This window comes from Mytilus trossulus, chromosome 13 (assembly GCF_036588685.1).
Source record: "Mytilus trossulus isolate FHL-02 chromosome 13, PNRI_Mtr1.1.1.hap1, whole genome shotgun sequence".
Taxonomy (NCBI): domain Eukaryota; kingdom Metazoa; phylum Mollusca; class Bivalvia; order Mytilida; family Mytilidae; genus Mytilus; species Mytilus trossulus.
The window spans coordinates 56019480-56033704 of record NC_086385.1 but is presented as its reverse complement, the minus strand read 5'-3'; the positions used below and the strand labels follow the sequence as shown (position 1 = coordinate 56033704).

The window sequence follows — 14225 nt, the reverse complement described above, 5'->3', positions numbered from 1 at the left end:
AAAATAACCACAAAATACATTGTATAATTGAGAAAGGAAATAGGGAAGGTGTCAAAACGACAACAACCCGACCACAGAGCAGACAACAACCAAAGGCCACCACTGGGTCTTCAATGTAGCTAGAAACTCCCGCACCCGGAAGCAATCTTCAGCTGGTCCCTTACAAATATGTATACTTGTATTGTTGTCAGGTCATTAAAGATTGTTTATTTTGGCGTTAATACAAATGTATTGATTCACTTATATGGTCTTTGCATCGGAACTAAACACCTTTATTTAAAAACCAGTTGTTGGCATAACACGGGTTATGTTCTCCTCATATATGTTATGATGGTATGATACTAAACCCCTAACGGGAAGGATTGTGCTTGATATTCATATGATGAAATCATAATCATTCAATCCGATTAATTGAAGTCTAGAGCTAGCATGTCAGTTAACAGCTAGTAGTCTGTTCGTATTTGTGTATTATGGTCATTTTGTTTATTTTCTTTGGTTAAATCTTCTGACTTTAGACTTTGACCACTTTTGAATTGAACTTTAATTGTGTGTATTGTTATGCATTTACTTTTCTACATTGGCTAGAGGTATAGGGGAGGGTTGAGATCTCACAAACATGTTTAACCCCGCAGCATTTTTGCGCCTGTCCCAAGTCAGGAGTCTCTAGCCTTTGTTAGTCTTGTATTCTTTTAATTTTAGTTTCTTGTGTAAAATTTGGAAATAAATATGGCGTTCAGTATCAGTGAATAATATATCTACTGCATAAAAGCATTTAAGAAAATCATATTTTAATTAAAACGACATTTAACATAATTTTATCAATATTTATCATTCTGTATTTTAAATGCTGCAACATACACATTACTCATTTTTTAGAGCAAGATGTGTATTATGTAAATAAGACTGTTTTTGTTGGCGTGAATGATACTGTTGAACTTAAATGTCATCGTCTCCAACTATTTGAATGTGGTTAAAAATGTTTTTACTGTTTGAATGTAAGTTATTTTCATTTCGATAGATATCATAAAACACTATACGGTAACACTATTAAAATCATAGATTGGAATTTTTAAGATCGTATCAGAACAATTAGATTATTCTGTGAATGTAAATTTATTTTATAAATTCGTTTGATTTATGAAAAAATATTGTTTGCAATAAGGCTTTCTTAGGTATCTATTTGAAAAACGAGTTGGAAATCTGCACAAGTAAAGTTGTGTTCGGTTCTGAATTTTGTTGAAAAGTATTGCAAAATGCATCGTGAAAAAAATCCTTGAGTAATTCCAGCTTCAGCCTTCGATCAATACTAAATTCGATTATATGGTACAGGTCGCCAAAGTGTCATTTATATCCATCAAAAAAAGGTTAAAATGAAGCAGTGATTTCGTTGCACTGCTTAAATGTACCAAACATTTTTTGGCAGGAAACCCATGTTAAACACCAGCATGATTAAAATTATGTACGTCAAATGCGCTTTTTGTGTATAAAAGACTCATAATTCAACATCGAATCAAAAAAGATTAATAGAGCAAAATAAAGTACAAAATTAACAAGCATTGAAGACAATTTTACTTTGGACTTTTCATGTCATAAGTAGGTTTACAACTATCCACTAAAGATTGATCGTTATAGTTCCTTGTCGTTTAAAACAAAAGCAAAATCAATTCTTTATTGTATAGGTTCACCTTCGAATTTAACAATAAATGATGTTATCATGGAAAGTGGAATGAAAATAGTTCGCGGAATCGAAGGAACAAAACTAACGATCGTTTGTACTGTCGAAAGTGGAAGACCAGCTACAACACTCGTTTTGAGTTTAAAGGAATTTTCTGTCTTGAGAGAGGGAGAAGATCGTATAACGTATTCCTTCATTCCAACAAGAAAAGACAACATGCAATCAATTGTATGTTCCGCCAAAAGTACATTACTAGACAATCCATTGTCACTTGAAGTACAGTTAGATATTCAGTGTAAGTAGATCATTAAGATTTTGATCGTACACCCTTTACACAAGGATTTTTTAAACGGATTTAAAAGGAAAGTGCCTTATGCACAGTGCATTTTCACAATTTGAATAGTTTTAATTTAGATATCAGAAGATGTGTGGTATAAGTCCAAATGATTCATTTCTCCATCCAAGTCAAAATTTGTAGGTCATCAACGTTTTAAATATGACCTTCAACACGGAGCCTTGGCTCACACCGAATAGTAAGCTATGAAATGACTAGTGAAAATTCATTCTTCAAACACGGGCTATTTTTTTCTCATATATGTTATGATGGTATGATATTTAAACCCTCACGGGAAGAATTGTGCATGACATTCATATGATGAAGACATAATCGTTCAATCAGTTTAATGGAAGTCTGGAGCTAGCATGTCAGTTAACTGCTAGTAGTCTGATGGTTTTTTCATGTTTTATTGTCATTTTGTTTGTTTTCTTTGGTAACATCTTCTGACATCAGACTCCGACTTCTCTTGAACGGAATTTAAATGTGCGTATTGTTAGGCGTTTACTTTTCTACATTGGCTAGAGGTATAGGGAAAGGGTTCAGATCTTATAAACATGTTTAACCCTGCCGCATTTTTGCGCCTGTTCCAAGTCAGGAGCCTCTGGCCTTTGTTAGTCTTGTATTGTTTTATTTTTAGTTTCTTGTGTACAATTTGGAGTTTAGTATGGCGTTCATCATCACTGAACTAGTATATATATTTGATTAGGGGCAAGCTGAAGGACGTCGCCGGGTGCAGAAATTTCTCACTGCACTCCTGCTGTTGACTGCTCTATGGTCGGATTGTTGTCCCTTTGACACATTCCCCATTTCCATTCTCAATTTTATTACAGGAAAACCAACTGTTTAATCTATAAACACAACGAAAAATACTTATCAACCACATCAACAAACGACACCCACTGAACATTAGGTCCCTGACTAAGGACAGGTGCAATTAAATGCAACGGGTTTGAACGTACAATAGTGTATTGTTATAAACAAGTACTAGAAACCTTTTTTTAAATAATGTCAATTGAGAGCATAATATGTTAATATTTCTTACCTAAATTTAACAGTGCAATATGTATATCTTGATGTTCTAGCAATAGTAACGTTCATTTCTAAACTGATCATCTTGTCATAAACGCCAAACTGTATGTCAAATTAATAATTGTTTACGTAGCGTTGCAATTAAGCAATATTTTTGCAATAGTCAGAACGCTTGAGGTTCGGCTAGCCGTTAACCCATATTCAACCCCCTATGTTTCTGTAAATGTCTTGATTCAAGTCAGGAACATGGCAGTTGTTTCGTATGTATGTTTGTTGATTTTTTGGTTTTTGTTGCACTATAGTGTTCCTATTGTTCCTTTGTTTTACTCTTACAATTAACGTGCTTTCCTCGGTATAATTGTTTAACTCGGATTTTTTTTTCTCAATCGATTTATCACTTTTGAACACCGGTATACGAATGTTGCCTTTATTTTAAGAATCTAGAATTTGTTTAAAACTTAACAAAAATATGTTCATCATAAACTATAGTTAATTAAACACAAAATAATTATGGAGTATACACTCATTGTATGATCTTTTGTATACAAAACTATTAGTTTTTGTAAGCGAGCGAAGTCCTTCGGAATATTTAAAACAAAAACACATCAGTTAAACATGTTTTGCCTTTTAATCGTATATCCGGATACACTAGCATTATGACATCATGAGAGCTGGGTGCACCAATTCAAATTACTTCAAGAGTTATTAGTCCATAAGCATAAAAAAAATACAACGACAAATAAAGAAAAATACTATATATATGATGTAAAACCCATAACCAGTTTGTTTTATTTGTAAAGTAGATAACGAATACATTCTTTGACAAAGTCTTGACAATTTTTTTTTTTGCAGTTCCAACCATATAAACTCAATACGTGGTTATCATGGTTATAGCTAGAAACGAGTGTAATTAGTTTGAAGATATGTATTACTTTAAGTCTAAAGATAGGAACAATATTTTCAGATCTTATTGAAAGAAGTGTGTTTTTTTAATCATGAGTTTTAAAATCTTTTTTTTTTCATTCTTGACATAGAAATGGAGATCTACCTTTTAGTATGATTAATACAGACTGTCGAATATTTTTTTTTTTTTACTTTGAACTTATGTAACTAATTTACATTTTTGGCAGATTCACCAGTTGTGAAGATAACAAGCAGACCAACAAATAACAAATTAGTACTGCTCTGCAATCCGAGCGGGAACCCTGCAAGTTTTTCGTTTGGCGATTGGGAACACTGGTCTGAATTCAAAGAACATATTCGGAATCTTAAAGGGACATCTGAAGGTTCATTAATCTTACTTAAATCAAACAATAACACAGAGTTACATGAACTTGATGGGATATACAAATGCAAAGCATCGAACGGTATTTACGATACAACCGGACAATTATACCAGACAGGAACAGCACTTGTACACAATAAAGGTAACATATAAGCTGTTGTTGTTGTATTGTTAAAACAATCATATTTCTATCAAATAATTAGGAGTTTTTTTAAAGTGTCCTACAGCTTATATAAAACTGACCCTTTCGCATGCATCAGTGTAAGATTTTCCCTAAAAAAACATATGCGTATCAGAATGTGCTATACACATGGAACAAATTTTCATGCATTAAATATCAATTATGCATGAAAAAAGTTCATTTCTATTGTTTTCAAACAGTAGCAAGTTTTCATGGATAAAACGTAAAATTCTTATGTTCCACACTAAAGTTTAAGCAACCATTCCGCCCAGGAATGTTATCTAATATCCATATCTGAATATATTGAATATTGATATATATAAAGCGTTGCAACTCAATAAATAATAAACATTTGTAAAGGTAATTAGATATATGAACTTGATATTCCACCTTAAAAAAATACAGTATAAAAACAGTAAATTCATCTGTCTAATAATTCATGTCATTTTAGTTCCGCCAATATTTGTGAATGCAAATAAGCCAATTCAAATTGGACGTTATGGTCAGAAGATGAATATAACAGTACTTTTATACAACAAGTATGACACAATACAAACAGCAATTTCAAAACTAAACAAGCCTTTGTATACAAAAACTAACCAGGAATCGATTTGGACACAGGACATTTTCCATGATGTAAACGTAACAGTATCTGGTGTAAAGATAACATTCCAACTTACACTTGTTAAAACAGAAGATTTTACAGATTATACAATTAAAGCTTGCAATAAAATGGGATGTAATGAACTTTTGGTGAAGATAATATCTGAAAGTAAGTTAATAATAAATAATTAAACTACAAATGTACATGTACACATGATGTTTGTGAATTCAGACTACTGATTTTGTTTGACTTACAGCTATCTCGCGTTATTATAAAATTAATTCAAAATGAAATGCAACATGCACGAGGACTCTAGCATCCACATTGACGTACAAAGTTACATAAAAATATGATTGATAGAAATCGTGTTTTCATGATTCTAGCCAACATTAATTGTGTACGGTTGTTAAAAGCGTTTACTTTGCGCATTTTTTAGAATGAAGCGCTTCCTCGCTTTATATAAAATGTACTTCTGTCAACGCTTTTACACCCCAATAAATTAAAAAAAAAACAAACATTCAATTCGTAAATACATGCCTATGTTTAGAATTACCATAACAAAATAATTTATTTCCAACAGTGAGGCTTGTTCTTGTTAAGACTCAAACTTCAAGTGGGGTGCAGTTCGAAAAGAACACCTCTTCAAATCAAAGTAGACATTTGCATCCTGACTGCAGCAACCGAATAATCAATATGTAGAAAAATGTATGTACTACTCTTATAGTGGTGTTTGTTAAATTATTTCTGGTATGTCGAAGAATGTTTAGTACTCTCTAAACGGAATGCATTATAAATAAGTGATAATCAGAAGGTGTTAATTTGGTCTAACCAGTTTAAAGAAATGGGTTTTGTAGATATACTGGTTAGATAGAGTTCTTTGATACCGTTTATAAGCTAATAATATTTATTAACATTTTGCCAAAAGTCTAAGGTTACATTTGTACTTAATTTCTCTACAAAACAGATAGTCCAGAGACTCCGACAAATGTTTCAGTGATTCCATTTGAAAGACATATAGCAGTATCGTGGTCTCCTGGATATAACGGGGGTTTCCAGCAGACTTTTTTCGTAGAATATCAAGCCGAAGACGAAGATGTATGGAGTCGTTCAGGACCTGTTTCCGGTAAATTTGAGATACGGATGTCTAAAATCTTGTATGAACTTATTCCAAATACTCGATACAACGTTCGGGTACTGTCGAAAAATAAAATTGGAGAAAGTAATACGACGACTTTGATAACTTTCGGTGAGTATATACTATTGAGTCGTTTCTGGAGTATAATAAGCTTACATGTTTTCGTGTACTATAGTACTCGTTGACACACTTGGTATTTCCAACTATCCTTTCTTTACAGATATACAAGTTAGTATCATAACATTTGAATAATATTCGTGTCAAAAAACCGTTCAACTCGGAAAAGTAAGTAATGTAAATTAATAAAAACGAATGATGTTATTGTATATAAAATTTAATTGAAGAGACACATTTCTAAATATGTGACATGGAGAGAGAAAGAGTGAGAGAGAGAGAGAGAGAGAGAGAGAGAGATGCAGTGGAAAAAAAAGATGTAATAGTCATGCCTTTTCATTCTGTCAATGCTATTACAAATCAATTTTATTTTTTTTTATGCAGCAGGGTTATCGAACAACAAGTATGATGTTAAGGCTATTTTGCTGGTATTATTCGTCGATATAGCAGTTGTTCTAGTAAAAGTTGTGTGGGAAGTTGTGTTGATCGTTTTAGCGGTTGTTATAACTATTACACTGTTGACTGCCTCGTTCTGTGTGCGACGAAAAGGTACGATATTTAAAAAAAATAAAGCCATACAGAAAATGCAACTGTGTAATGAGCGCAATATTGAATCGCATATTTTGATTGTCTCGTTTGTACGTCAGATTGTTATAATTTCATTCTTATCGTTCTAAGATACCAGTGTGTGTAAAACACATCATTTAAATGTATTGGTAGCAGCACGACATAGTCAGCATTCTTATAATAATTTCACGTCCGTGAATATATTTTCCCATTTTATTATAATAACATTAGATGTATGTTTCATTATAATACGTTATTCTGATTGGTTAACTGCACATCACGTGTTTTTTCTTAAGCAATTGCATTACACAATAAAACTTTTCATTCATGATAACAAGAGGGCCTACAATAAAGTACACAGGTGAATTAAATAAGAACATTATAAAATCCGTGTTTTCATGACCCTAGCTACAAAATGTAATTATAAGTATTGAATGCTTCTTTTTGTAACTTCATAGTGTTGTAAAAGCTTTGACCGTGCGCACGTTGTTAGAATGAAGCGCTTCCGCGCTTCATACAAAATGTACTTCGGTCAACGCTTTTACACCCCAATGAAGTTACAAAAAGAAGCATTCAATTCTTAATTCTAAAATCATATAATTTTTTAAGCATAACTTGAAAAGCGGATTTATTATATTACCTGTTTTAATAGACTTGTTGCTAAAAGGAACATAACGCTTATTGTAATTTTATAATTGTGTGTTGGTGAGAAGATAATGATGTGCAGTAGGCACCAGTTTTATTATTTTCGTAATAAATGTTTTTATTGATGATGCGGCATTTCATTATAATTTGTTTTACAGCTAACAATGCATCTGACATTTACAATCCGTATGTATACTTAATTGATTCTGCAAAAAGCTTGTTTTTCTTAATACATGTAATATGTTACGTGTTTATTATTTTTATCACATGAAATACATAATTTAACATATATTATGTTAATCAATGTTAACCACTAGCGGTACTCACAATCAATGTCATTTCATTATAACTATCCTACTGCCAGTCAGTCAAAGTGTAACAATGTTTACACAAAATGCCTATAATGAACCAATCCTGTTCTACATATCGGTCAATACATGATCAAATATTTAAAGCAGCATTCACGAATATCTTTATTTTTCCATACATGACAACACGTATAACTTAGTAACATTAATCCAATTGAACAAATAATCTCAAATATATCAAGGTTTCGTTATTACACTACAATACATTGATTGTTGTTTCTAAATTAAAAAAAAAACGTCACCAGAATGTTTGCATGCAGAACTTGCACTGCGTAATATTGAACAATTTCAAAATAAGTTATTACTCCAAATCACAGTCATACATACACATATTTCATTAGAAATGAGTTAATATTTTAATAGTCGACAAAACATGTACAGTGATTCAAAATATTATTTTGCTTTACATGGTACATGATATCATTACAATTGAAACTGCTAAACTGGGCACGGTATATGAATTTCATTGAACGTTCTTAAAAATGTGGCCATCAATTGATTATTGTAGGTCATCAAAATCGAAAAAAAATTGTCTTCGATTACTTAGATTGAAGTTTAGATTTTGTGTTTACCAAAAGACAATCTTCAAGTGTTCGTAAACAACAGACTAACATATTGCAAGTAGATAGAACTAACCACACAAACTTTTACAGCAATCTGACAAAACTGCATAAATCAAAAACAATATGTATGACAAATAATCTTATTTTATTTTACAATTAATAATTTTTATTTTTACTTCATAGCAATGACGAAGACGTAAGAGAGAATTTTCAAAGTAATATTTTTAATTCAATCTTTTAAGATAGTTAATATATGATGACCTGTTTCAGATTTAATGTAACAAAAGGGCCAGTCTTTACGACTCGTATCAAAAGAGATATTTGACTGCAGACGACTGAAAAGTAACTGAAAGACAAAAAAAGACATACACAAAAATAATCATATAGATTAGTGTTCACTTATCTAATAAATACGTTACAAATCATATGTGATCAATCCAATCATAAATGTTATTTGTAATTTAAATGAACTATGAAAGACTAATTATCACCTTTAAATACCGAAACAAAAACATGTACAGGTTAAAGATGTTGGCACTTCATTAATATATTCTGGATTATCGGATGTATACATAAAATTGTGAATGGAAATGGGATATGTATTTAAACGAACTAGATGCTCTCAAGAGCCTGTATCGCTCACCTGATTCTACCTGCGTTTTTGAAATCATATAAAAAAAAATTAAATTTGGCTACAAAGTAGCAACATTTGGCCAGCACCTCATTAAGAAAGGAACATTTATGCTATGTTTGGTTTCATTCCATTCAGTGGTTCTCTAAAAAAAGTCATTTGTATGCATTTCCAATAGGGTCCTTTGTTAAACTAAGTCCCTCCTGGCGGCCATCTTGAATGATGGATCAGCTTCAAAGTAACAACACCTGGTCAGAACCTCATAAGGAACATTCATGCCATGTTTGGTTTCATTCCATTCAGTGGTTCTCTAAAAGAAGTCATGTGTATGCATTTCCCATAGGATCCTTTGTTAAACTATGTCTCCTGCTGGCGCCCATCTTGAATGATGGATCGGCTACAAATTAACAACACCTGGTCAGCACCTCATAAGGAACAGTCATGCCATGTTTGGTGTCATTCCATTCAGTGGTTCTCTAAAAGAAGTCATTTGTATGCATTTCCCATAAGGTACTATGTTAAACTAGTTCCCCCCGCTGGCGGCCATCTTGAATAATGAATCCGCTACAAAGTAACATCACTTGGTCATAACCTCATAAGGAACATTCATGCCATGTTTGGTTTCATTCCATTCAGTGGTTCTCTTAAAAAAGTCATTTGTATGCATTTCCCATAGGGTCCTATGTTAAACTAAGTCCCCCGTTGACCGCCATCTTGAATGATGGATCGGCTATAAAGTAACAAAACTTGGTCAAAACCTCATAACGAACATTCATGCCATGTTTGGTTTCATTCCATTCAGTGGTTCTCTAAAAGAAGTCATTTGTATGCATTTTCCATAGGGTCCAATGTTATAGTAAGATCCTCGCTGGCGGCCATCTTGAATAATGGATCAGCTACAAAGTAACAAACACTTGGTCAGCATCTCATAAGGAACATTCATGCCATGTTTGGTTTCATTCCATGTAGTGGTTCTCTAAAAGAAGTCATTTGTATGCATTTCCCTTAGGGTACTATGTTAAACTAAGTCCCCCGCTGGTGGCCATCTTGAATGATTGATCCGCTACAAAGTAACAACACTTGGTCAACACCTCATAAGGAACATTCATGCCATGTTTGGTTTCATTCCATTTACTGGTTCTCTAACAGAAGTAATTTTTATGCATTTCCCATGGGGTCCTACGTTAAACTTAGTCCACCGCTGGCGGCCATCTTGAATGATGGATCCACTACAAAGTAACAACACTTGGTCAGCACCTCATAAGGAACATGCATGCCATGTTTGAATTCATTTCATTCAGTGGTTCTCTAAAAGAAGTCATTTGTATGCATTTCCCATAGGTTCCTATGTTAAACTAAGTCCCCCGCTGGCGGCCATTTTGAATTATGGATCGGCTATAATGTAACAACACTTGGTCAGCACCTCATAAGGAACATTCATGTCATGTTTGGTTTCATTCCATTCAGTGGTTCTCTAGAAGAAGTTCAAAATGTAAAATATTAACGACGACGACGGACGACGACGGACGCCAAGTGATGAGAAAAGCTCACTTGGCCCTTCGGGCCAGGTGAGCTAAAAATGAACTAAAGTAAAATCCATACAAGACAAATAAATGCCAGAGGATCCTGACGTGAGACAGGCGAAAAACACGTCGAGCTTTTCATACTTAATAGTTATTTAGAATTATTGTCATGCTAATATGAAATCAGGATTTATCTGTAGTATAGCTGTTTGAAATTGGCCATTTGCAGCAAGGTAAAAATCATTTTATTCGTTTTACTAAAACACCGAACTGATTTTAATTTTTATTTGCAATGATATTATTTTAATTTAAAAGAAGAAAAAAATAGCTTGCGTTCACCCTTATTTTCTTTTCCTTTTTTTAATTTAATTTACCTATAATTTGCTTAAGTGGAACCAGTTGACAACCAGCTCTACCTCTCATCTGATGACCCGGATTTGGCTCATGCACAAAACGTACGTTATCAAATCGTTCCAAATATAAGATTGACATCAACTTCTCAAGATAACCAAACTAACCAGATGCAACTGCATTACCATAATGGAGGTACTTGAATAAGATTGCAAAGCTTATATCTGTTTTTTTTTTTTTTTTCTAGTATATGTTTGAGTACAGTCATATCAATAAAAAAAAAATACGATGGAAGAATCAACTTTCCTTATCATATATCATATCCATTTCACAACTTCTGTTCATGTACATGTCGATTGTATACTACATAAATAAAAAGATGTGGTATGAGTGTCAACAACACAACTCTCCATCCAAATCCCATAATGCATAAAAAGTTAGTATTTATAAGTCAAAGTACGGTCTCAAATACAGAGCCTTGGCACATATCGAACAACAAGTTATAAATCAACACAAATGACTACAGTAACTGTACATATTTTAAGCAGGAAACCAATATTCGTATCTGTTTATACACAACATGAACACACGACAACCACTGAACAATAGGCTCCTGACTTAGGGCAGGTTTATAAACATGCAGCAGGTTTAAATGTTTTAACATGTTTAAACATTTACCCTACCATATGACAGTTGTTTATAATTACGATAAAAAAATAAACTCTATAAAATTACAATTACAATGGCTTTGCTTGATGGAAAAGAAATGAAATTACAAACAAGTATTCATACATTGAACGAATAGATACGATCTAGGAAACTACATAAGTACAATATGTAAATGTTAGTGCCGATATACTTAAGACGTTTTTGAAGTGATTGGTCGATAAGATGGGGTTATCGTGTCAATAAGACACTTATACTCATTATTAACGATCATGCCTGTATCACCAATTATTTTCTTAAAATTAGCAACATATTTGCAATATATCATGTATATAGTTTAAAAAATAACCCAAATTACCTCTCATTTGTTTTAAAAAGGACTAATGTTATTTTTTTTTTTTATTATTTCTTGTGATTTTGAATGTTTGTAATGCTTATACCATTCTGATAGACTTGTTTTTTCTTTGTCGTTATAAACTTGTTTCAATTATTCTCAGTTAATCAAGTTTCAGTATAGCTTTTAACCTTACAATCAGATCCCTTGCTGATTTTGATCATACTTTGTATTGACTGATAGTTTATATTTGTATATGAGTCATACATGACAAAGAACGATAACTATGTTGGCGCACCGGTTTCCGTTCGTTACATTTCTGTGATGACTGTTGTCCTTGTTGTTTTCCGTGACATTGAAAGGACATCTGAACAAAAGACATAATTTTGTTTTTACAATAAACAGCACCCATGAATACTGATATAAAAGCATTTGTTTTATTTAAAAACGCTGCCTTTTGAATTTATATTTCACTTCAGCAAATCGTGGAAGATCGTGCACTTATATAAACAGGGGTATGGCATCGTCGGTGAATAACTGTCCAGATCCCAGTCAGGTAACTATAATAACAACTTTTGTATATGTTAAACACAAAGGACAAACTTACGTGCATCATATGGTTACAGTGGAGTTAATGACGTTGCTAAGGAATTTTTTTTATTTTCGGAAAAATAAACTGTGGCAGAACGTAAAAATTCTCATTTTAGACAAATATTTAACATAACTGATATAATTTGAAATCAAGTTTATGGATCACAATGTGGAATGATTATGTAGTAATTTGTGCCGATTTGTTTTGCATTTCACTGATGCTTTTTGTTTTTTTAGGTAAATAAATGCTTTAACAACAGTTTACTTGCGTTTATCTTTTGGAACTAAAAGGTTACGTATGTTTTCCAAAAGATGTAAATGTGTAATAAACCGAAAACATTTGTTGTCCATTCGTAAGATGTGTTTGAGGTTTTGATTATGACTTTCCCCAGAGTCCAGTATTGAATGTGATTTACTTTTTGCACATCAGCATAGTTCTATATGAATTTAAGGCAAATGTCAAATAACTTACTTTCTATATGTATATCTAGAAAATCAATAGTATTAGTCTTCTTGTAATGTTATGATTTTTTGTCAAGATGGTCGGATCATTAGTTTCAGTGGATACGTAGGACGATGTTTGGACGATGAAAATAAAAATATAAAAACGAGAAGTTCTGCAATGTTGGTTTGAGTTTGTTATAATTGGCTTCTCAATTAGGAAAGACAGTGAGAAGAAAAACCATATTGCTAGTTAGCGCAGTTTGTTTGTTTTATTGTTGTTGTAAATCTCTCCAACTCATTCCTATAACCCAATTGTATACACGATTAACATGATTAAGCCTTAAGATTTATGTAAGACTTATTACATGTTTTTTTCATGGACTTTTTCATTTTTCTTCATTTCAGATTTGTGAACTAAACTATATCGACATTACATTCAACGAAGCCTCGACAATGCGAGATGATTTTATACATGGACGTGTAGATAGAACCATTTATTCTGAAATAGATATAATGGCAGCTCCCGTAGCGCCACTTTCCAGGAGCGAAAGTGAATGTGATGAGAGTGATATCTAGTTCATATATTACATTTATTTGTCATGAATATTTGTGTAAAGATTGATGTGTTTTACTTTTTAATTTGTGTTTTAAATTGATTTATGTAAACTTTATAATATTGCTAATTTTTCAATAGCATTAAAACAGTTTCAAACTTATTCTTGTTGATTGAGCTGAAATGTTTTATGTATCATAACAGCTTGCCTACATAAGATAAGTTTAACGACACAACTTTGGTAAACAAACGGCTAAGACATCAAAAGAGGGACGAAAGATACCAAAGAGACAGTCAAACTCATAAATCTAAAACAAGCTGACAACGCCATGGTAGTGGAAGATATTAATAGGCAAAATCGAGGGAATTGTGCAAATGATGATACAAGCATGAAAATTACCACAAAGCATCATTATTATATACTTTTAAAGAAACAACTGCTGGCCATTAAAAAAAACATTTTTTCAAGATGGCCACCGCCGTTTTCTAAAATGGCTGTTTTTTCAGTTTGAAAATACTGATTTTTTCTGGAAAACTTTTCGTTTAACTTCTTTTTGTGAAAAACAGCTGTCAGGTTTGGTAGCTACCTTCTTAACATGTGAATAATTCACTAGACATGAGTATTTGAC

The 14225-nt window shown here is 32.5% G+C and overlaps 1 protein-coding gene across 1 annotated transcript; it reads left to right on the top strand.

Moving 5' to 3' along the window:
* Window positions 1-1714: 1714 nt before the first annotated feature.
* On the top strand, window positions 1715-13619 carry LOC134694502 (protein turtle-like). Its single transcript, XM_063555515.1, has 6 exons — window positions 1715-1970; window positions 4172-4468; window positions 4959-5279; window positions 6076-6234; window positions 12488-12564; window positions 13449-13619. Exons 1-6 carry the CDS (start codon window positions 1715-1717, stop codon window positions 13617-13619), a joined length of 1281 nt encoding a protein of 426 aa, XP_063411585.1.
* Window positions 13620-14225: the final 606 nt, after the last annotated feature.